General features: G+C 38.0%; 1 protein-coding gene across 12 annotated transcripts in view; it reads right to left on the minus strand.

Moving 5' to 3' along the window:
- Positions 1–15,646: 15,646 nt before the first annotated feature.
- MAP7 (microtubule associated protein 7) overlaps positions 15,647–25,450 on the minus strand; it is a 151,979-nt gene continuing 142,175 nt past the window's right edge. For all 12 annotated transcript variants that reach the window (XM_016165847.2, XM_036221968.1, XM_036221972.1 and 9 more), the window contains 2 exons: positions 18,815–19,035; positions 15,647–17,084 (listed from right to left, as the gene is read on the minus strand). In XM_016165847.2, coding sequence (XP_016021333.2) covers positions 17,074–17,084; positions 18,815–19,035 — 232 coding nt within the window. In that variant the 3' untranslated portion in view covers positions 15,647–17,073. The remainder of the gene's footprint in view (positions 17,085–18,814; positions 19,036–25,450) is intronic.

The raw sequence follows: 25,450 nt of genomic DNA on the forward strand, positions 1-25,450 counted from the left end.
ACTGTAAGGGAATTTCCAGGACTTTTTTTTTTTTTTCTTCTCTATCTATGCCCTCTTGTTATTATTGCAGCCCAAACTGACTAGGACAGTATGTAGCAATACATTTATATCTGTTCACTCATTACTGGGTGTGAGTTCAGTCATTTCAATTGAATCCAACTATTATTAAACCAAAGGTAAAGAGCCCTTCCAGGTATTTTTATATTTACGTGTATTGAGTGCACCCTGAGTATTGTAGCCCAGTGAGATCAAACCAGAGAAGCAGCATTCCTTGCATAATGCTGCTTTAGTGAGAATTACTTCTGCCTGGGAGTGCTACAAGTTAAACAAAAGAATGAGGATAAAATAGGTAGGCCAACTTCTCTGCACAATTCAAATTGCTAATAGGTATTGGAAGGCTGGAAACCTGTTAGGTTGAAATCTTAGTGGCTCGCTGCCTCCACCTTCTGGAAATTTGGAGACATAACAGGACTGTTAGGTATTTTTTTGCTTCGTAATAATGCTTTTTATCACTAGCCTTATTATTAAAAATTAATATTGGGATAAAAAACAACCCAAATCCTATTATTTCTAAATCTTATAACTTGAAGACTTAAAAAAAACCACATTTATTTTAATGTCATTTTATGTATGTATATGTGTGTGTGTGTGTGTGTGTACACACACACACACACACACACACACACACATATGTATAGTTATGGCAGCCTGAGCTAAGTAAGACAAAGACCTACTTGAAGAAAATTAAACCATAAAGATCTTTAAAGACCATATAAGTTATCTTCATGGCCTCAGGATTGGAAATGTTTTTAAAATAGGAAGCACAAAGGAACAACATAAAGGAATAGATTGATGATGAACTAATATATTAAAGTTAAGAATTTTTGTTCATGAATAAACATCATTAAGAGGGCGAAAATATAAGCCTAAAAATAGAAGACATTTGCAATACCCATAAACAATAAAAAAAAAAAGGCATGCCGACTATGTTAAGAACCCCTACTAATCAATAAGAAAAAGACAAAAGATAAAAGAAAAATGGGCAAGATACTTGCATATCCAAATGGCCAATAAAAATTTAAAAGGTGCTCAACATCACTAGTAGTTCAGGAAAGACAATGAGATATCACTCTTTATCCTCTGGAATGGCTAAAACTAAATAGTTTAACAAAACCAATTAGGATTGGGAATATGGAGTAATAGGAGCCCTCATCATTTTCACACATTTATCTTAGAAAACCTGTTGGCATTATCAACTAAATTTGAACATTTGCATTCCTATCATCAAGCAATTCCACTCTGGGTATACAAAATGTGTATGAGTGTACTCTAAGACATGTATTCATGGGAGTGCATAGCAGCAATACTTATAATAGTCCTAACTAGAAATACCACAAACGTTCATCAAGAACGAACAATATATACTTTGTGGCATATTCATACAGTGGAATACAAAAAATAAATAAAATATGGACTCTTAAAATTTTAATGTTGGACAAAAGAAACCAGACACAAAGAATACACATTGTACAATTCTATTTATATTTGCTTTACAAAGACAGCAAACCAACAGTAAAGTGTTTAGGTATGCTCAGGTTAAAAATATAAAGAGAACAAAAAAGTGACTATATTCAAAGGAGAACAGTGATTACTTTTGAGAAAGGAGAATTTGTGTTTTGGAAAGGGTTTGCAGAGCTTTCTGAGATTCTGGTGATGTTCTCTCTGACCTGGGAGATGTTTACATGGGTGCTAAATTTAAAATAATTCCTTAAACTCTAATTTATTTTACCTGTGTTTCTGCATGCATGTAACAAGACAAAAGGTTAATCTATATATTATTTTAAAATTCTAGGCAAGACAGTCAGGTAAGTGCACTTTGTCCAAGCTAATGATCTCTGCAAAATACTCCTACAAATTCAGACACTTTATTTCCAGTTCACTCTTCCTTCTGTTGTCAAAATAATAGTAACAGCAGTAGCAATAATAATAATAGCTAATATTTATCTCAAACACTATTGTAAATGCTTTCTGCAACTTATTTCATTTAGTCATTATTTGCCCCAGGAGGTAGGTATTATTATTATACCCATTTTACGAATGGGAATACAGGAACAGAGAAGTTGGCTGACAGCTTATAAATAGCACAGTCAGAATTCCAACAAGTGTCAGAATTCCAGATCGTGTACTCTTTTATTTTTTATTATTTTATTTTATTTTTATTAGTTTCAACTACACAGTACATTGGTTAGACATTTATATAGTTTATGAAACGATCCCCCTGATTACCCTATCACCCATCTGGCTCTACACACAGCCATTACAATACTGTTGACTATATTCTCTATGCTGTACTCACCATCCCCATGACTATTTTTCAACCCTTCACCACTTAAATTCCCATCAACAGCTGCTTAGATAAAGAAGTTACAGTTCATATACACAAAGGACTATTACTCAGCCATAAAAAATGAAATCCTGCCATTTGCACCTACATGGATAAACCTAGAGGTTATTATGTTGCATGAAATAAGTCAGATGGAGAAAGATAAATACCATATGATTTTACTAATATGTGTAATCCGAGGAATCGAAGCAACAAACTAAACAAAAATAGACTCACGGATACAGAGGACAATCAGGTGACTGCCAGAGGGGAAGGGTAGAGAGCTGGGAGAATAAGGTCCTGCACTCTTAACCACAACATGGTAGCCTCAGCCCTATTGTCCCAACATTCTACAGGATGCTCGTCCTGACCAGTTTGCTTCTAGGTTTGGTGATCCTTTAGATTCGTAGGATGAAGGATAGAGAGGGCTCTGAGGTCATACTGCTGAGCAGCTTTGGTCCCATTTAGATCTGAGTGACTGGTCCTAGATGGAGTGATGTCTGTTAGTGGTAATTAAAAACAAGAGACTTTTCAGGTCCTAATAAAACCATTCACTGAACAGCATAGAATAAACCATTTAAAATTTATAAGCCTTAGGTTTAAATCTGTGAGCAATACATTTTGAGGTGAAATGTGTTGTATGTTGATCACTCTGTAATGAGGCCCACTTTCTTTGTGGATTTTCAAAAATCACCTTTGCAGTGAATTCTGAAAATTGTCCCGAGTTGTGCTAAATGTCATGAAGCGGGACTTTTTCTCATTGAAACGGGATTTAACATTTACCTTAATTAAAGATACTGTTTTTGGTTAGCCTACAGAAAGTCTTAACAAGATACTCATTTGTGAGAAGGTATAAAAGCAGAGGGATAAACGGTAGGTAAATGGTACAATGCCACTAATCACAATCAATAAATATTAATTACTACATGGCATAAAGGTGTTAATTAAATTTTAGATAGAAGAGGAAAAAGGAGAAAGAGAAGGAAGAGGAGGAGGAGAGAAAAGAGAAGAAAAGATGATGATTATATGGTTGTAGGAATAAAAGAAGGACCCAGATTCTTCACTTGAAATAACCTTCAGAAAGCAACACATATTTCAAGTGACAATCCGCCTCACAGAACTGCTGAGAAACATTAAAGGCCTTATTGGTCTGGCTTATGGGACTCTGGGGTCCTATTAATGACTAGGACAAAATAGTGTTTATTTAAAAGTCTTATGGGTCCTCTGAATAGTACAGAGCTGGTCTTTGAAAAATACACACATTTACATAGCATGTGATTTGAAACGGCCAGTATTACCTGATGTAATAGTGGAGGCTTGGTTGTTTTTCATTTGGCTGAAAGCTTGAATAACACTTTTAGCCCATTTATATTCTTTCTTTCTCATTCTGCCTTTTGTTATACATTTCCTGAGAGGATAAATCTCAGTGTAGAAGGAGCCATGACAAGGGCATACAGTACTTAATAACAATTATATGCTGTGTTCAGAAAATGCCCAGTGTTAAAACGAAGGTTAGAAAGGATTTCTTTGCTGGCTGTGTTTCTTTTAATCCCATTTTCTATGGCTTTGAATAGGATTAGGGCTTGGAGGGAGGGACAGAAAGGGAGGTATCTGATAGAGGGGGAAAGCAGAGCAGTGAACAGGGTGTGCCAATATTTTCCAGAATTGCTCTGTCAGCCTTTAGTGAGGAAACTTTCAAGCCTATGAGCTGCAGTGTTAAAATATCATTATGCCGGTGGACCTTGCTAGTACAAGTTATTATTCCTGATGGAAGAGGAGCTAAATTTTGCTTCACTCCTATTTTATGCCAGGCACTTTTTTATATTAGAAGAAAATCTTCTACATCTATTCTCTTTAAACATATCTGGTTTTAGTGTCTAGAAGAAATATTTTTAAGTGTTAATCATGTTTCTTATACTTTCAATGCCTAAGTAGAACAGTTGAGTGACAGTATTTGGGATGATAGAAAAAATAAATAAAATTTAGAATGAGACATACCTAGGTTCCAATCATGCCTCTGGCTTTTATCAAATGTGAGCCTTAATAGGTTTCTTAATTTTCTTCTGCCTGTTTATTCATCTGCAAAATGGTAAATGACTCTACAATTGCCTATCTTGCAAGAATATTGTGAGAATTCAATGAGAGATGCAAAAAACAGCTCAACACACAGCATTCATCATAGAGAGGCTATGATTATTTTTATATTCCTATTCAATGAGATCTTTATATATGAGGTGAAGACTGAGCTTTGATTTACACTCTTTGATTTTAAAGTGATTTATCCTATTGGTAAGACAAAGAAGGGGTAGGCACTTCAGTTAAACATTCATGAAAGTCTTCTTTGTAGACTTAGAAGGACAAGGCCAAAAACAAAGAGAAACCAAAAAGAAGAATTAAGAAATTAGTTCTCCTTAGTTTCTTTTTCATTTTCTCTTTTTTTCCCATGATAATTCAATCTTACTTTTATTTATCATTATAATTAGGTTTTGCCTCTGAATACTAATGTTCTCAGCCATAATTTTTCTATCAGGCTGTTTTCATATACTTAGTATTCACCTTTTGAGGGACAGCCAAGTTTATTTTTTGACCTAAGTTGTTTCTTCCCTGAAAATGAGGAAGAAAGTGCCAGAATGGTCAGATTAGAAACTCTGTTTGAGATAAAACAAATAAGGCATTATTTGGTGGCACATTCGATAACAACCTTTTATCTGAAGGTGATTTCTGTTTTCAAAAACCCCTGTTGTTTGCAGGGAAAGGAATATAGTTCAATGTTAAAATGGCAGCATAAATGTTTTAATCAAGCAAGTGTCCAGAATGGGTGAGGAATGTCTAATTAGATCCCTTGGGTGTCAGCGATGTCTGTCTACCAGATCCAGGGGTGGTTCCTCGCCCGGAGGGAAACGCTTTACTGAAAGCAGAGGTTGCCGCCCCTGACCTGCAAATGGCTGGTCACCACAGAGTTTTCTTTTTCCCCCTGGGAATGTTTGCACATGAAGAAGTATTTTATTGAGTGTATAACTCATTACAAAATTCATCTCATCATGTTTTTAATGAAAACGGGGAAGAGAGAAAGAGAGAGAAAGAAGGGAAAAGGAATGAATCTTCTCAGAGGCGTTAAGGCTTTGCACGGTGTCTCCACTGGGCCTCTCTCAAAGCTCTTACAATCACATTGCCTGCACGAGTCGAATTCCAGATAAATTAAGGAGCTATGTGTCATGGGAATAGCATGGAGAGAACAAAATGGGGAACAAAGTTAATATTTATAGGCCATAGCTGTTGATTTTATGTGCTGGCTTTATTAATCAACTTATCTCAGGGCCGTGATGAGTACAGGAGGGCACACCTCACGAGTGCCTTAGTTCCCAAATCTATTTTTTCATTCACTTTATAACCCACCCCTAAAACGTCAAGCGCAAATAGTGAGCACTAGCTGTAGAGTTAATTTGTGGACCTCTCCTTGGGCCGTGTTTGGTAGATAGAACACAGACTTTGTAGCCAACATAACCTGGGTTCAAATCCCAGCTCTGGCACTAACCTCAAGTTCTTTCATCTCTAAAATAGGAATAATGATACTTACCTCCACAGGCTGCTGGGAGGATTCAAAACGATGCACACAAAATCCCTGAGTCTCATACAAAGCAGGGCCTTAATGAATTGCCGCAATTATTCGTATTATTGTTGACCCTCTGCTCACTTAAATGATTCTTGTCACATTAGAGCCTGCAGCTAGAATCGCAAGGAAACACTTTATAATTTAACGTCTCTTCAAACCTAAGAAGCCTAAATAATGATTTTATTTTTCAGGCTTTATTGCCTTGACGTATGTTTTAAAATATCTTATGTTGCCTGTGACTTCTCTAGTTTACTGTTATTTCCAAGCTGTCAGACAGGCTGATTTCATCAGCCCTGAAAGCCAAAGACACAGAAGATACATACACCCACATACAAAGCCTCTGCGAGCAAAGCCTATTTGTTTTGTCATGGCAACCCTTGTCACTTCCAGCTGGAGCATGAGTGATGATGTCTTTATCTACAGAAGACCAGGATGCAGGCTGTGAGCCCAGGCTGAGCTGCAAGATTGCAGAGAATTATATCTCAGAGTCGAATGATCATGATAAGGAAAGAAGCCATCCTCACAAAGGCACTTAGAGCTTTATATAAACAAACACACACTTTGGGTGTCTCTGACAAGGAAAGAGTTGGGTTTGCAAATTTGACGTTAGGAGCAATACTACGTATATGTGATTTTTAAGAGAAAATGCATGAAGCTCCAGTTTTCAGGAAGACCTATACTGGTATTTAGAGAAACCATACATGACTCTCACAGTCTGGTGGTTCTTTTAAGTCTTGGGGACAAAGTACGATGTGGTCTGGTCAGAGATCTGCTGACTAGAGATGGCAACAAACTTGTGGGGGGCGGGGGAGCGGTACATAGGAGTCAGACAGCCTGCAGGAGAGTCTGACAGCCAGAACCAGGAAGGAGAGCTCCAGCAGCCTGAGGATAAAATCTGTGCCCCAAAAGACACCTTTTGAAGAGTCAAAAAGGGTGCTACGAGCACGTATTCCTGGACGGCAGGCATAAACGGGGACTGTCCCTGGTGAACCAGGTTGCGTGGTCACTGCACATGAAATATGGACACACCTAGTTTGCTCACAAGAGAGCAGGTCAGATGCGTTAGCAAAACAGCCGAGAGGGTGGTGCTGGCCACCTACATGCAGGTCAAGAGAAAATAAGCCATAGGGGACAGGGAATTTTTCCCTTCTCTTCTTCTAGGTTCTTTGGCCAATTAAATCGACATAAGACCGATGAACAAGAGAAAAACGAATTTGACTTTGTACATCATGTGGGAGCTAATAGAAATATGAGACCAAAGAAGACTAAATGAGACAGCTTTTACACCTTTTAAACAAAGAAACAATTATTTGTGAAGAATTAACAAAGGGATTTGGGAAGTAAGAGTCACCTGGGGCATCCTCGCCACTACACCAAATGAATGATAATCTTCAAAAGAAACCTGGAAATGTGTCTAACAGGATCTTAGTGCTAAGAAGAGGCTTAGCAGTAATCTAGCGCAATTGTGTCCTTTTACAGATTCAGGTAGCAGAGCGGACCGTGAGTGCATGAGGCAGGTCTGAATTCATAGCCTGTCCTTGCCCTTTAATAGCTGCATGGTCCTGGACAAAACACTTCCTGGCTTTGTTGGGAGGACGTTGTAACGGATATGAAGTGGTTTGGCACTGTCTCCACACAGAGGAAGACTTCAATAGACCGGAGCCATTGTGAGGGGTTGACTTGCTCAGAGGTTGCAGAGCTGGTGTATGGCACGGCTGTTACAGAAATCCTTAAACTAGGTCATAGATGTCATTATATTTTATGTGCTATGGCAGTCAGAAGAAATAGAGAGTATTCCAAACTTGTGTACATATATTTTTTAACTTTCAGTTTGGAATAATTTCATATTCTAGCAAAATGATGGGAACAACAGAAACAACTCCCACCTACTTTTCATGTAGCTGTTAACTTTTTATATTTACCTCATCATTGGTTCTTTCTCTGTGTGACTCCTCACGACTTATTTATCTATTTTATGTATATTACATACATTTTCCCTCTGAGCTATGTGAGGATTATAGGCATGTACCCCATTACCCTTAAAGACTTCGGCATGTAGTTCCTAACAAGAGTGCTTACTTACTCTTCTACCTAATGAAAGTAGAACTGTGAAAATCAGGAAACTAGCATAGATAAATTACCTCCAATTAATTCAGGATAACCATTTCCCATTCATTTGGCCTATTGTTCTGATATTGCATTTTTATAGACAAAGGAGCCAATCCCAGACTATATGTTGCTCAATTCTTATGCTATCTTTCTAGTCTGCTTTAATCTGGAAATGTTTCTGTCTTGCCTTATCTTTCGTGGCCTGAACATTTTTTAAGAGTACAGGCCTGTTACTTTGTAAAATGTTCTTTATTTTTGGATTGCCTGATGTTAAATCAACATTCAATTCAGGTTATGCATTTTTGGCCCTCTCTGTAGACAGAGCTAAGAAATAAATACACACACACACACACACACACACACACAGACACACACACACATACAGAAATATCTATTAGAAATTGTGCATTCATGTCAATACCTTCAAATCTAATTCAACACCACTGGGTTTATTCTAGCCTTTCCTCTTTCCATATTTATAACAATTCTGCCTGAGAACTAGAAACCTCACTCTAGTTGTCTCCAAATATATTGTTATTTGTCAGTTTTTGTATTTAATCAAAATAGCATTCAGCCTCCTTATTTTTTTCTTCTTGAGAGTTTACTATTAAACTAACGCCACAGTTCTCTTCGCACACAGAGCACAATTTCAATGAACTCATTTTGGAGGTCACATCATAAATGGAGCAGCGGCTGTGAACTTGGGCCCTGGAAGCAGACAGCTAAAACAGATCTTAACATTTTTATTATTCACGTCTCCATATAAGACAAAGGAACTTTACCTAGCTCATAAAAACCTCACTATTCAAAAGTTTTACAAGCCCTTTTTTGGTTTCTGTTGAAAGTAAAAGGACGATTGTGTTAGCCATTAAGTTACCTTTATTTTTTCCTGATCTAGAGTAATCATCTACCTTGAGTTAAAATTAGTTTTGGATCACCCTTTATCATCTGACAGCTATAGGGAAACAAAAGGTTTTGAGCATGGTTGGTCCGTGCATTATATAAGAGAATGATCAGAATATAAATGAGGGTGATGAGAGTAGAAACACACAGGTAGATTTACTTACAGGTAACTTATTTTAAAAGAAGTGGGCGACATTCAGCTAGAAAAAGTGGACATAAACCAACATTCATATTTGGCACGACGGCACCATTGTTCAGGCACCCAGATGCCTATGCTCCATATTTTTAATATTTTCCCATTGATATTACAGAGGAATACAGGTAGCAAAAGTAGAAAACAGGAAAACCGTAATCAGAAAAACTTCCTGGCAGCGCTGTGGGCGTGGGGGTGGATCTTTCTCACGTCTTGAGGACCTGAGTAGGGATTAGTCATATATAATCCCACAACAGGCAAACTCAAGGAGTAGGCAGACAAAAGCTCAGGGGCAAGGTACCACTCTGATGCTTTCCTCTCACATTGGCCTGTGTGACATCCAAACTGAGTGAGCCTTCAAAGTGACAAATAACTGTGGCTTCAGTTTTCATAGGCAAAAGGGGATTCAGCACTGGTGTGAAAACACAAGGGGCGGCAGAAGAAAAAAGAATAAACAGTTCAGAGGACATTTCGTAACAGTGAAATTGGAGACTGAACGTGAAAAAGAAAAAAAAGAAAAAAGTGATGTTTTAAGTTTGAATGACTGGAATGGTAGAGGGACAAAGGACAGAAATGTCAGAATGTAGAGCTGACTTGGGGGAGGATGATAAAGTTAATTTTAGACAGGCTGAGTGTGAAGTTTTGGCAGGACACACACATCTTGCATCTGACAGGCAGATGGACCAACGGCACAACCTCAAGCGGGATGTCAGGGCTGGAACTGGATTTATGATTTATCTGCACTGAAGTAGGAAACGAATGTGGGTAAGGTTGAGGCATTTTGGGGGGAAAGGGAAAATGGTTAAGGGCAAAATCATATTGGGTGAGGTGGAGTGCTAGAAGGGGAAGACTCAGTGAGGAGGACAAAGCTGGGGCTGGGGAGGAGCAGGGCAGCAGCAGGGCCACAGGAGCTGTGGAGGATACTGTGCACTGACGTGCCCAACATCCAATCCATCCTGAGTCTAGAATGTTTTTTTGTACAGTCTGGAAGGCTGAAAACTACATTACCCAGACTTCCTTGCAGCTAGAGAGTCTGATGGGATTTAGGTTCTGAGAATCAGGTGCAACTTGAGTGAGACTTGAAAAATGTAGATAGCACTTCTGGCTGCTTCTGCTGTTCTGCTGGCAAGTAAGGTCATGGAATTGTTGAATTTTTTCTTTCCTTCTTCCTTCTTTTTTCCCCCTTCTCGTCCCCTCCCCCTCCTCTTTCTATTTTTTATTTTTTTGCCACAGTGTCCAGCAACCAGACATAGCTTCAAGGGGATCACCAAGCAAGCGTCTGGAAATCCATGTTTTGCTTGTGTAGTTGTAACAGAAGATTCAGTTGTGGTGGCTTCCTGATCTCCGGGTCTCAACTGAGCCAATATGTTGCTGAAGTCAGTGGTTCCAGTGGCAGCTTCCTGAGTTCTCATTTTCCTGACGTAGGAGAGGTAGTAACTCTCCTAGTGGGTCATGTCTGCCGTGATGCGGGTATCATTCCTGAAAGCTCAGGGTGGAATGTGCTTCTCCAGGCCTTTCAACAATTTTAAAAGCATTTGAATTACCTTCTGCTGAAAATACTGTGGTGGTTTTCTGTTTTCTGCAACTGAACTCTGGTTAATACAAAATCTAATACAGAAAAGGTATTCAAGAACAAAGGGCTAATGAATAATTCAAAAACTACCAAAAAGTTAAGGTGAGAATTTTATTCATTCATCTATTCATTCAATTCATTAAAACAATTACCAAGCCCCTAATGTGCACCAGGTACCATGCTGGACATTTGGGAACATGGTACAAACATGAACGAAACATAGTCTTCCTTCTCAAGGATTTAGTCTAGTGGGGGAGGGGATCATGAATGTGGATGTAATAAACTGTGGTGACCACATTGATGAAGAGGAGTAGAGTTTTTAAAAAATGTACTCGGGGAACTAGCAAGAGGAAGAACGAAGAGTATCAAATCTGGAATGGAACTCTGAAGCATGCTTCTTGAAGGAACACAAGCTGAATATTGAAAGATGAGTATTTTTATTAAGAAGCTCATAAACACTGAATACTTACTATGGGTTAAGCATAGTGCTAAGATATTTATATTCCAGATCTCAATTAATTCTCCGAACATTCTTATGAGGTAGAGAGTATTTTCACCATGCTAACAAATAAGGAAACTGAGGTTAAGATCGGACTCCAAGTTATTTGAAGGACATTCCTTCAGGTCACTTTATGCAGAAGAAACAGTATGAGCAAAAGCAGGGGTGAGAAACAATGTCTGTTCCAGCCAAAACCTGAAGATAGGGCCCCTGTTTCTCAGCCTCTGTGGGAGGGTAGGAGCCTAACTTCAATGAGCCAGTTAACAAACCCCAAAGGGGTTCACATGGACATATATACCCTTCCAGCTTTTTGTAACTTTTCACTTCCCTGACACTTTGAGCCCTGCTCCCTGTCCCCTCATTCTCCTGTTAAAAACACCCAGTCACCTCTGTATAAATTAGTTTGCAGTTCACCCTGAATTTTTCTTCCCATCGCAGTAGTATATTACTGATTAACATCTGTCTTTACCACTTTAACTAGTCTGGCTTCATTTTTGCTTTCATGTTTCTTTACAAAACACAGCACTTATTTCATTAGCTATTCATATTTCTATATCGCTTCTACTCTCTATAAAAATTTCTGAAAAGAATACATCCCTCCCTTACTAGCAATTTCTATAAGTAGCAGTAGCAATTTATTTTTTAAAAGTTCTCAATAATTTTCCAGTTAGCATGTTGTTAGAAAGGTTGTATATTAGATTTTTTTTTTTTTTGAGATTCCTTCTTTCAGAAAATGCTACAAACTTAATACTCCAAGTGTCCCTGAACCAGGCAGCAGCAGCATAGACAGTGCCATGGAGGTGGGCAGTGGTCACACCATGAGAGACTTCAAGGACTGTGAAGAGGAGGGTTTTTTAAAAACATAACAATCTCATCAAAAAGGATCTGGGATGTAAGTACGCAGCTGAGAAAACAGAATTCAACAGCTGGAACAGAATTCAATGGCTTGAACATAAAGAGTAAAAATAATGATGGAAATACTTGGGTGATCACAGATGATCATGGGCCTGCATCCACCCAGAGATCAAAGTACGTTCACTATTGTTCATTTACATCTGGTAAGCCCTGGATTATGCTGAAAATTTTTTCACTGACTGGTGCATATTTGTGACAAAATGAAAATGAGGACACTAGAGTGAATTTTCCAAGTTAAATTTATTCATTTGTTCACGAACAAGAGCTGTGTTCTTACTTTAAAGGGGGATAAAATGTTACTTGTTTTATAAAATTATGCTAATAGACCTAACTATAATAACCTTAGTTCTGGTTTCCCTGGAAGCAGCAAGGATTTGAGGACAAGTAGGTGATCTGGATGATGAAAGGAACTACTTTAAGGGAATGGAGGAGGCAAGGAGAAAGGTCACCAAAATGGGATGTTAGCAAGCCGGCTGCCACAGGGAGTGACAGGAGCTGAATCCAGTGAGGAAAGGTATGTACTGTACCCTTACTCGGAGTTGTCTCAGATGTGTCAAATGTAGATGTATGGCCTGAAGGACGGCCACTGAGGGTGGCCTTGAGGGTATTTTTACTGTTCTTACCTTGGCAAATGATGTCGGTCATTAATTAATGTTGGTTCCCCACTTGCCTTTTCCAACTCTTCCTCGATTAAATCCAAACATCTAAAAAATCTGGAACACTGACATTCCAGCCAGAGGCAGCTTAGAGGAGAGGCAAATTCCTGTTGGCTGGTCTTGAGGGGGGAGGATGACTCCAGAATGAGCAACACAACAGGCCAAGGGATGCCCTTCCTGACCCCCGAATCCAACAAGGGCCTCCAAACTCTCGCCTTCCTCATCTCTCTCTTCTCTGACATTTTTGGGTAAGATGTCTCGATTTAGAAAGGAAAAGGAATCGTTAGATGCCGTCTGAACACGATTTGCTTAACTCTCCCCTCAGCAACTGCTTTAGAAACTTCTTGCCATTCCAGCCTTTCTGAAGCACCGCCTGAGGGTTGGCCAATGCTAACAGTAACTTCTGGAGAAACATTTAATCATCCCTGGGTTTGGAACCAACGAGGTAATTCTAATTGTGTCAAAAGATGTCAGGAAGTGCCTCTAAATATATAAAAATATAATCATAATTCTTTTTGGAAAGGACATTTTGGGAGGGGTGGAGGAAGGAGAAGTGATTATGAATTCAAATAATAACATGGTAAACACTCAAAAATGATTAGAAATTCTAAACTTGTAATGTGTAACTTTTTTTTTCTTTTTTTAAAGTGGAATTCAAGGCTATTACTGAAAAAAAAGCAGTTAAGTTCCCACCTCTGGAGTAATGTCCTGCTGGCCTTGGCAGAGGCCCTGTCTGTCACAGCTATCTCAAATTAAAGATAAAAAAAAAATTTTAAAGAACATTTATTGAACAATTGCTACATGTTAGAAACTTACATTTACTCTTTTAATTCAACCTTGACAACTACAATGACAGACCAATGAGATGGGCATTATTCTCCCAGGTACAGATGAAGTCATCGGACCTGGAGAACACAGGTTCCCTTACCAAGCAAGCCTCACATGGCTCACACTGGCAGACCTGGCATTCAAATCTAACACCAACCAGACACCGGCTCTTAACTATGCTACTGCTTCCAGTCTTAGCCCTGTTGTAACCCTCTCCCTTTAGTTTTCTGCAAGGAATTAGCCAATAATTCAAAAGTGGCATCGGTCCTAATATTTTATTAATGTATATTTTTAAAGAGCAATTTAATTTTTTTGCTCTTGAGCTTTACCAATCTTGGTGCTAATTACTAAAATTACTTTTAACCTTTAAAATTGTAATCAAATTTACCAACATAAAAACGCAAGTAACAGTCACCAAGGAAATAGTTACTAACGAATCTCTCTTTGGTAAGATTTAAAATTGCCCCTTCTGTCCTTTTCCACTTACTGGCCTTTAGAGCTCCTCTCCCAAACCAATGATGTGCCGAGGGATGTAAGATGATGACAGCCTAGAGCATTTCTGAGGGCTTAGGTGTTTGCTGAGTTAAAACAGCACAGGGCAGGAGTAGGGGGAGGTCATGATGTTTGTTGGCGGTAAGATCATTTTTAAGAAATTGCTTTTTGTAACCTGATCCAACAGTTATTTTACCACACCTTTTTTATGTTCTATGGACAGAATAAATGCTCAATAGTTGAATGCATTCTTTTCTGTTTTTTAACAGAAATTATTCGATCATTTATTGGTGCCCGTTAAATTTATTTTAATATAGTTTGCTTTAAAATGCTTTACCATAAGCTTTGTGTGTACGTGTAATTGAAATTTAATCTCACTGGAAGAAGGTCAGATAGCATTTGAAGGCCCCCAATCTGGTGGCTAGCAGGGTGCTTTAAATCCTGTCACCTGAATCGACAGCAGCGTTAATCTGCAGAAGGGATGTTAGTAATTTTTCATGAGTAAAAGGAGCTTGAAAGGTTCAGGGGTTGCCTAGAAAGATTTTTAGAGGCAAAAGGCTTGACCTGAGGTATAAGAATGTGGCAGATCTCGCAAGATCATGTCTTTTGGGCGAGAACTCCCTTTGCCCGTGTCACCTTCCCCTGAACCCCACACATTTACGACTGCTGCCTGATGCAGTCGGGTTACCTAATCCTGCCTTCAATATCACTGCTTCTGCTTTCCTGTGGCTCTTTCAGTCAAGGTGTACGTGGGATCATGAGAAGACTCTTCTCCAAGCTTTCTAAGGCCCTCTTTGCTAATATATATTTGTTCATGTGAGAGAACTGTTTTAGATTTGCTTTTATTGTAATACACGACCAGGTACTGAGGTTATGCATGAGATATACAACCTTACCTCCCAGTAGAGCTGGTGGCTATCTACCAAATGAATCTGTGATTGGTGATTAAACTGGCCTAGTCTGCAATGGGGTTTAAAGGAAACCAGAAGCCCATCCACCCTCATTCCATGGTGAGGGTCGTACTTGATCCCTGAGCACTGCCCTTAAGGTAATGCCAACTGAAGACCTTTTAATACCTATTTACTGACCTTTGAAGGCTGGACAGAAAGCAATCCAGCCATTGTAAAGATCAAGGTCATCTTCTGGCACTGTTGTTCTTAAAATAGAGTTAACAATTTTATAACATTCTAATTAAATCTTGATACATAGAAGCCTGATTGCTAATGATTGTTCAAGTTAAAAATATATAAATAAAAATGGAAAATCTAGCCAAAATAGAACTACTGCTTTAATTTTAAATAAATCTATTCTATATGTCTGTTCAGAGGAAGCTGAGAGAATGTCATTGAGGTCAAATGAAGCATAATTAGAAAACTCAAGCATCAACCTGAGTGAAATTATAACATACGAGAAACCTAAAAGTAAAACCACGTCAAATACATTTGGTGTTTCATGATAGGTCGATGTAAACAAATAAAACAATTTCGTTGAACATATTTTTTAATAAGATTATGTGTACATGGACAACTGGGTACAGGGAACACCCCCGAATTAACGTTTTAACAAATTACGGCTGTTACTAAAGATGATCTGCTTGGGTTTTAAGGAAATAGTCCAATAAATGAACGGTCTCTCATCTAAGCTAGTAGATTAACCAATCTCTTTTAAATAAAACTGGTACACTATGGTGGTAGAAGTTTACCTTTTTTAACATTCCACATAAAAACACGTGTTCCCTCTCCTTCAAAATTTAGTTATTTGTAGCCTCTGAAATGATAGAATGAAAGTAAATGAAAGTGCAAGTTTGCACGGCTAAGCTCAGCAGCGAACTCGAAGAGGAATGAAAAGCGAAAGGTGCTGGACACCACGCAGAGCGAGGACACCCGTGAAGGTCTCCTGCAGTGTCCTGTGCGCCAAACACAGTCAACATTCCATCATGTTTTCATTGCTCTTAAACGAGCAAAACCACATTCTTTTTTTTATTTAAAGAAATATTAAATCTCTATTCCCCCCACATAATTTGTGACCAGGTAAGGCAAAGATAAGTCCCACCATCGCTGGGGACAGCAGCAATACACAGACTTCGGAAATAGCCCTGAATCATCAGCAACATTCTCTCACAGTAACATAAGAGATAAACCTAATAAATCAAATCTACGATATTGTCGCATTATTCTAATTTATTCGATTAGTTTTTCTGGAAAAACTTCATAAATACATTATTTAAGAGGACGGTAAATTCTTTTCTTGCTCTGAAAAAATAATGTTTTTTTTTTTTCACATTTAAAAACTGTTTAGTATGCTTTTGGAAAAGGAGATGCAAGAATGTGACAGCTCGGTTTGCAGAATGTCCATGTACGAGTTGCATTTACAAGAATCTGGTGATCGGTCTATAATTTGCCTCTACAAATAGAGTTCTTTGCAATATTATTGAAACAAATAGGCTTAAACACCTCTCCTGTTTACTCTACTTGTAGAGCAAAGAGGTACTTATTTTTCAAGTATTATATTGCAAAAGGTAAATATTTGGTGCCAATTTTACCTGTTAGCTTTTAAAGACTGAAATATCTATGTGAAAAATCATGCCGAGTCAGCCCATTTCTTTTACAGCCAAATGCTCTCATCTTTTAGAGAATGCAGAAAAATATTGATTTGCTAAGAAGGAGCACACTGGAAAAAGCCATTTTAAAGTATTGAAGAACAAGGAACAATTCTTTTTCTCTATTGGCGAAATTATTAGAAAAGCTGTCCAGTCTGTTGTCTTTAGCTGGTTTTAATAAAGTCTTTTTAAAATGATGGTCAAGAAATCTTTAGAAAACTGGAGGAGGGGGATGCTCCTTTATGGAAGGAATTCCATTAATTGTAGAAATTCTTATTAAATTTCTGCTTTGGTTCTTCAGAAGAAATGCTCATATAACTTCTACATTAGGAGACAGAAAAAAAGGACGGGTTAATAGGATATTTATCTAAAATCTTACTTAAAGAACACTACAGTAATATCTTACATTTCAAAAACCTTACCATGCTTTTAAGAATAGGCAATTTTATCAGGATCCACAATCTTATTTTTAAGTGAATTCTACTATAATAGGAAAACCCACGTCCTAAGGTTAGGCTACTTAATTTACTTTTCTAAACTGCATGCATTGAATGTACTTTTCTTTGAGGTTAGGAACTTATTTGTATCCTCATTACCTGATGCTTCAGGCTCCAAATGTACATTGGAAGTTAAATAAATGTTTGTCAATAAATAGCCACGGCCCTAAAACAACACTTAGATCACTTAGGATCGCAGACACTGGACTATGTTCCTAGAGAAGGTATGGAAGGGTGAGGACAGAGAGAATGCAATGATAAGTCAAAAGGTGATTTACGGCTTGACAAGTGAAGCAGAAAGTCATCTGGATGTCCCTTCCCCGTCTGTGAATCTGCAACATGACAAAGTAGGAAGCTGCACTGGGACTGTTTCCACAAACGGTGATCAGATTGTTCCCAAAGGCTTAAGAATCAGAATGTCGGACCTGGGCTGGAACGTACAGCTTCCTGTTACAGTCTAGAAAACTGGATCACTACAATGAAGTTATACTCCCAAGGTCAGTACACTAGAGAAGCACAAAAAACTAGCTTCATTTGGATAGGTGGTTCCACATTGGCTTTTTCAGCCAGTTAAAGTGGACGATATTTGTTTCAAGTTCACAGATGGACTTTATAAAACAATTTGATTACAAATAATTCTTTACTGACTCCATTGAAACATGTTGAATTTGCCTAGCTCGGTTCATATAATAGCATAAAGAGATGCTGGCTCGTACATGAAAGTGACCTGCTAGGAAAAGAAGTTGATAGAATTCAAAGAGGTCTGAAAAGAGATGAACTTGGGGTTATCCCACTTATTCTTGAGACTGATGGTTGCTGTTGAGTTGCTATGACCACTAAGGTGGTTATTTCTGATGTTGCTCCTTATTTCTTTGGGTCCGATAAAGCTATTATTGTTCTTCTTGTACAAAGATTTCTCATCAAGTGTGAGACCCACAGACAGGACATAAGAGAGTCCCTGGCAGTTTCAACAAGACCCCAAGGCTCAGTGTGCTCCTAGTTTGGAATATGGGTCCCATTACCTACATCATAACTATCCCGTTACATGTGAAAAGGACAATAGTATATTATCTAGGTTGCTAAACCCAAACAAGAGAAAAATGGTGGGAGAACATGATGGCAGTCTTCAAGTATCTGAAGCTCTGAGAGAGAAAGAGAGAATAAAAACCAAAAACTTTTCTCTAGGGGGCAGAGGTAGGCTCAATGGTCGCTAAGTTGAGGTGAGGCATTAAGTGCTTGTCTTAACATAAAACATGTTCTGGCAGTGAGTGCTGCTGGGCAATGAATGATGCTCTGTGAGGAAAGAGGCTCATGGCCACCTGATGGGTGCCGCAGAGTGAATTTCTATAATTAGTGAGATAATGGAAGGGGCCCTAAAAGTTGCCCAATCCAACTCAAAATTCAGTTTCTATGATCCCAGCACAATTTTGTCCATGAGGTTTATTTTGTCCCTTGCAAGACAAAGTGGGCCACGGTCACACTGAAGAGAGTTCATTCCCTCTTGGGTGTCACACATTTCTAACGATTACTGACAGGAGTCTGAGGCAAGCTTACCTGCCGTCTGTTGTGTTTGAACACCATCTACCTGAGGCAGCGGCCCAAGCCCTTCGTCGTCAAAGGCCAAAATCGGGTTCAAAGGAATTTCTGGGCTCTCACTGTTGGTGACATCTAATCTGGATGGTTTAGATCCAATGGGTAAGTTTATAATTTCTTCAAAATTTTCATTCTGAAGAGATACTCCATTTTCATTTGGTTGTTTTTCCAAATTAGGAGTACTGAGGAATTTGAAAAATCAAAATTAAAACAGATTAGTAATAATAAAACTGGAAAACACATTTTTAGGACAACGACAAACTTTTATTATTTTATTTTTACAACTTTACAATCAAAATGTTAGACTGGTTGACCACGCCATTACTAACAAAAATGTTAATTTCTGATACATTTGTATTTTAAATCCTTATTTTAAAAAGTCTGTTTTTGATATTAATTTACTAAAGAGAAAATTTATCATTAGAATAGATCATCATCAAGAGTTCTACACACATTTAATGACTTCTACTGAAAGAATTTCCACATTCCTTTGTTTGACAAAGAGAAATCTTCACTTCAAAGATGAGGGACTTATAGTTCAAGGTGAGAGGGATGATTTGCACAGTCACAAAACTACTGATAGACAATCCAGACTGCAGACGTGATCTCTTGATCTCTGGTCCTACGCTGTTCTTGTCATGCCATTTATACACTCCATAGCTATTCAAATTCTAGCCCTTCCTGGATATCTTCTGGCTTCCTAAAACACATGCATAATTTTATAGGTAAATTGTTCAAGACCAACCTTCTCATCTTTGCCCTTTAAATCTTCTGCTGACCCTGCTTTGACTTTTATTAATTCATGGTTAACATCTTGGATTTATTTTTGAGGTACATTTCACTGACCATCAAATCCTTAATTTTCTACCTAGAGTTTCTCTTAGATTGTCACTCTTTTTGTAAGCTCCATAGCCAAATTGGCAGTCCTTTACATTATGTTCATTATTAAGCTTTAACATGCAGTAAAAACAATGCCTGTTTATCAAATGAATGCTAGATTAATTTTAATGTTCACTTTTTCTGATTGCAGCCATAAACATGCTTATATGCTTCATAATTTGTTTAGTGGTCAACAAATGTATCAAAAAATGGCCCTATTTGACAAAATTCTAGAGTTAAAATTGCCAAATGAAAAATGAAAAAGACTAAAATTATAAAGCAAAAATTGTGAGGTTTTTAACTTCTAATACCCACTGATCAAACTGAATGTTTAGCTGTAGAAAGAGGTTTATGGAAAGAGACAAGCCAGAGATCAGAAAATTAGGTCTCTAGTGTCAATAATGCCAAATGCTTGAACTTTATTTAGCAAGTTTGTCTTTTTCCATCTCCTTCCCAAATGATAAAATAAAGCTAATGTGTAGCCAACATTTTCATTGTTTTTGAGGAGTCATTGCTTCCCCTCCCCCCATTAAGGAAATATTTATTTTCCCTAATCAATGAGAAGTGTTGATTTTGTGGAATATAGTCTAAAGCATTTGATTTGAATATTTTGGTACATTTTTGTTAAGTATTAAAACGTCTCTTTTATAAAAACAAACAAACAAACAAACAAAGATGCCTGTCCTCGGTATCTCACACGGGATTGCAATGTACATTGGAAATATTATTTGTAAAAGTGCTGTGGGAAAACAAACAAACAAACATATTATAAGACTCCGAGTGTGATGGTGTTTCCGCTGTTTCACCGGGGAAGGGAGAGGCCTGGCACCACAGCAGTCTGCGTGAGCATGTGTGCACATGCACGAACACTTACCACCTGCCCTTCTAAGTGCTTGGGCCACCACATCTCTCCTGGTTTTTTCCCCCCACTACCAATGGGCTTTCTGTAACCAGAGAAACAGTTCTGGTTCTCATCCCAATAAAATTTTAAGAAGCTTTGGCAAAAGATCAAGAAGAGAAATGCATCTCCAAAGACCTCACTCATTTCTTGGCCATCTCAATTCCTAGCACCTTGTAGGCTGCAGGTGCTAACAAGTCGTAAGGGCAATGACAACTCCAGGTTTGAGTCAACAGCTGACTTCATTTTCCCCTCCCACTCCTACTTGGCCATGACACCCAGTCTCACTTGTTAGGAAGCAGAGGAATCATCGTGCCATATGCTTTGGGTAACCAATCATTAAATGTTCTGGGGACACTGTGAACAGCAGAAACTATAAAACTGAAACTGAAATCACCAGAGTTAGGAATTATGGGTCTGTTGGGAATTCCGAGAATAAGAGCACCAGCTTTTGAATTCCTTTTCTTGGACTATACTCCGAGGTTGAAGCTGGATGCAAGACTGTGTACTTCAGTTGGTCAGTGCAATGTATATCCAGAGAAGGGGGCTGGGGCCACGGTGGGAATCTCATAGTCCATTCTGCTTATTGTAACCAGAATCTTAATTTTTCTGAATGTTTATTAAGTTATAACAAGTAACTTTAAAATTAAAAGTGATACATCTCTTCCTATTTGAACCATAGGGGCTTGGGAATGTTATTTTCTGTTAGGTAGAACTAAGTACAATGAATGAGAAATTAATATTTGAAGGAAAACCATGAGGTCAAACACCAAAATTACTACAAATCTCTTATTTAAGAGAGAAGAAACACTATCGAAGAGACAGCCCCCTGGGGCTAAGAACAAGCATAAAATGTCTTCTGAGTGTTAGGAGGGTAAGATAGTAGCCTGTATACTCATGAGTTATTTAGCTTCTAGAATAGATAGAAACTCTCAGCTGAGGGTGGAAAAATCTATCAGAATGACCTGAGAGGTTTAAAATAATTTCCTGCCCCGCCCCTTGTGTTCACATATTAATCCTTTGTTTCCTGTTCCAAAGCACGTTTCTTATTCAAGAATAAATACTCTCCATCTCTGGGCACTTCTCTCTACAAATACTCTCTCAAGAACCAAAAACAGCTTCTGGAAGTAAGAACCATTCTTGCTCAGGCTCATGTATTTCTCAACACCTTTAAAAGCTGGCCAGAACTTTGATGATTCCGACTTTTTTCAATTCTATCTACTGTTGCAGGGAGCCTGTCAGGCAAGGATAATGGCTTTCGGGTTTTAAAAGAATTGCACAGCACAGGCTGAGAGCCAAAGAAACCACAGGGGTCTGACGCATCCCTCAGGCTAAGAGTAAGGTCCAGGCTGTTCCTAGTTTCTTTGCACCAGGAATTGCTGCTAGTAATACTAGGAGGGAGTTATCATATCTCTGGGGGTAAGCAGGGTGAATGTAACTCAGTTCACAGCACTCATTTATTTTTCTTGAAGAGAAGGCAAACCAATGTATAAGGTACTCAAGACATTAAGGAAAAGTGAAACTAAAGATATTCATTCTAAGGAGTGGAATTATCCAGTGAAAACGAACCCTGCCAGTGCTTAGAGCATCTGTTGTGGTGGATTTCCACAGAGTGACAATCACAGTGAGTTTGTTGGAAGGGGCCTTGGGAGTCTCCAATTCATGACTTAATTCACAGTGGGCAAGCTTGAGCTATCTTTATCTCTACATTTGGTGCATAGTATAGTATTTAAGAAATATGTTAACTAATTATAAGAACTGTAGAATGCTTCATTAAACATAAAGCACTGATGTGAACAATGATGACTTCGATGAGTGATTTCAAGGTCAACTTGAAACTGGAAATAAAAATGAACGTCAATGGATGTGATTTGTAATTTTGAAGTCTTTAACAGGATTGAAGAGGCAAAACCATTTAAAAAGTTGGGTCCTCACTGAGCAAAGGAAATGTTTATTCACGAATATGAAACTGTCTTAGGGAAGGATACTAAAGGTAGGTATAAGCAAGTTCTTCTCTAGATGGAAGAATATGAATGGCAGAGAGCCTCGGGGATCAGTGCTGAAATTAGTTTAATAATAATCTGGAAGGTACGCAGGCTGAAAATTTTAAGTTTGCAAATAATATTTATTCTGGGAAATGAAAGTCATAAGAATAATCCCTTGAGGATAACAGGCAAGATTATTCAAATGTAGGCAAGGTAAAGCAATGGGTTTAAAGAACTCTAAGGTGAACCAGCCTTAAAAGATGGAGAGCTATCAGTCACAATGGAGGTAACAGATCTTAGAATCCCTGTAAACCATTTCCTGGTGACACTGATTCTTTATGTTTTGGTGGTTAAATAAAAAAAAAATAAGAGGTAAATAAAATGAGAGGCATAAGAAGATGGGATACCAGATACAACGCAAAAGCATTTTTCTACCATATCACACAGCAGCTACAACCCAGTGGAAAGACAAAGATAAATAACACCTAAAATGTGTACAGTACAATAGAGTTTTCAGACATCATTTCATAGGAACTCCCAATATCTTGTGAGGAAGGTACCTCCATGTGCAGATGCGAAAACTATGTCTCACCTAAGTAGGTTAAGCCCAGAGTCTCTGAATCTCTCAGAAATAAAATTAGGAAGCCAGCCTGGGACTTTTGGTTCTTAAGCTCTTCTCACTCCAACCCGTATCCATGCTAAAGAATCTCTAGAGAAAGATGACTAAAATGACCAAAGAGCTGAAGAAGGAGTTTTTTTAAAAAATAGGTTATTAGGTAATTATGCCAGTCATTGATTTTTTTTTTTTTTTTTTTTTTTTCCTCTCTGCTTCAAATTCACCCGTCATTCCTTTTCTGTGAAATTGGATCTGGGCCCTTTACCTACTTTTGCTTTGGGAGCTGGTACAATCCTAAACTTTGTCAACAGAGGCTAATGAAGAGACATGACAGGAGCAGAGTTTTGCATCCTATTTGGTGTGCTTGTTCAGCAGGTTCCTGCGGCACGCCCTTGTGGCATTCCCAGTGTCTGGCTCTTGCAGTGCACTGTGGCCAGCATCTTTCCCCAGAAGATTTGTGGGAGTGCCTCTGGTGACACGCTGCCTGGTGGATGGCTTTCCCAGGCACCCTAAAGGACGGATTTCTGGAAATTCCTCTGCCATCCATTCCCTTTCCAACAAGGTTTGGACTGAAGCCCTGGGGGACAGGATTCTTCCTGGGGTATGACCAGGGGTTATGGCTTTTCTTTATATCTGCTATGCTTGTATTCTTTAGAGTTCTCTTTACACCTTACTAGCCAACCTCTTGTTACTTTGATCCCAAGTAATAGTTAATTATTCTTGATATTAAGCTTTCCTATTCAAATTAATCTGTGGTTTCTCTCTCTGGATTGGACCCTGACTGAGACAGTAAGCATAATTAGAATATTTAGTTTATAAGATGAAAACAGAAAATAGAAACAAAATCCAGAAAATTATGAAAGGTATGGAAATTATAAAAAAGGGCTTATTCTCTAAAATCTAGTTTATGACAAGCATGGGCCCTAACTTTGAAACTGCAAATAGCTGTAACAGAAATAAAAGTGTGTCTTTGTGCACTTCTTTTGTAGAACTTGTTACTACAAGAGATGATGCAAAAGTAAAAACAGACATTGTTTGAAGATTAGTCTGAATAAATTCAAGGAAAATAAATTTAAAAATAAGTAAGAGAATCTAAGTTTCTTAGGCTACCTATCACAAACTCTGTATATCATGCATTAAACGTCCCCTAAAGGCCAGAGTCATTCAGAAATGAACGGTGTTTCTCAAAAATAGGGTCCAATTCTCTATATGACTTTTTATAAATTTACATTTTTACTCTGATAACAATTTTTAAAAATCAATAGCAGTGTAGTCTCATCATCGATATGGCTGACCACCACAAAGCTGAGTTTCATTCAGTACATGATTTTCGAGTTCCAATTTGAATTTGTATGTCAGAGCATACTGATAAAGAGGCAGTACCAGCTTATGTGACAAGGACTAACAACAAATGAACTAGGTTCAACTGGGTATATCAATATTGTGTTAGTGCCAAGTGAAAAAGCTAAGAGACATCACGGCACACTATGTAGAGATCTGAGGTTGTAAAGCAGTTTAAATAGAGAAAACCGATGGGTGAAATGAATCAACGGCAACTCACGATAACTTAAGCATCCCTAATGCAAAAGGGATCACTTAGTACCACGTGTATATTGTCAACTTTAATTCCAGAAAATTGTCATTCTTCACAATAAATGACTTGTTTAATTTGAATGGTCTTGGTCCAAGCAGTGTTATATTTTTAACCTAAATTTGTGACTTGTTTTTGGCTTTACAGATACATAAGAGCTATTAAAATTTTAAACCTGTTTATATTTGTATAAATAATAAAAGTAAGGCTTGCATAACTGTGTGAATCTGCTAGATTTTTTTTTTTTTTTTTTTTTTTTTAGGGAGACACACTGGAGACAAAGGATTAAATTTGTTAGGGTCATTCTTGCATTATATCCTAATGTTTATATTTGATACTAATCTGAACCTGCTTATATTGTTAGGTGAAGGAGTAGTAAAAGTCTATGTTTATATTTCTCCTAGTTGTTTGACAGGGATCATCTTACATGTAGACAAAGGACAATTCATTACTTGGATAAAGATGGACGACACCAGGAAGTTCATAGTAGAACCAGATAGTATAATAGTGCTATATTTTTAAGTTACAAACTGTGCTCTGTATGTAGAGAAGGCTAAAAGAAAATATAATTTTATCATCTAAACCATTTTTCATAGTGAAATTATGTTTCAGATTCTTACATAATAAT

Source organism: Rousettus aegyptiacus, unplaced genomic scaffold, assembly GCF_014176215.1.
Source record: "Rousettus aegyptiacus isolate mRouAeg1 unplaced genomic scaffold, mRouAeg1.p scaffold_m13_p_1, whole genome shotgun sequence".
NCBI lineage: Eukaryota > Metazoa > Chordata > Mammalia > Chiroptera > Pteropodidae > Rousettus > Rousettus aegyptiacus.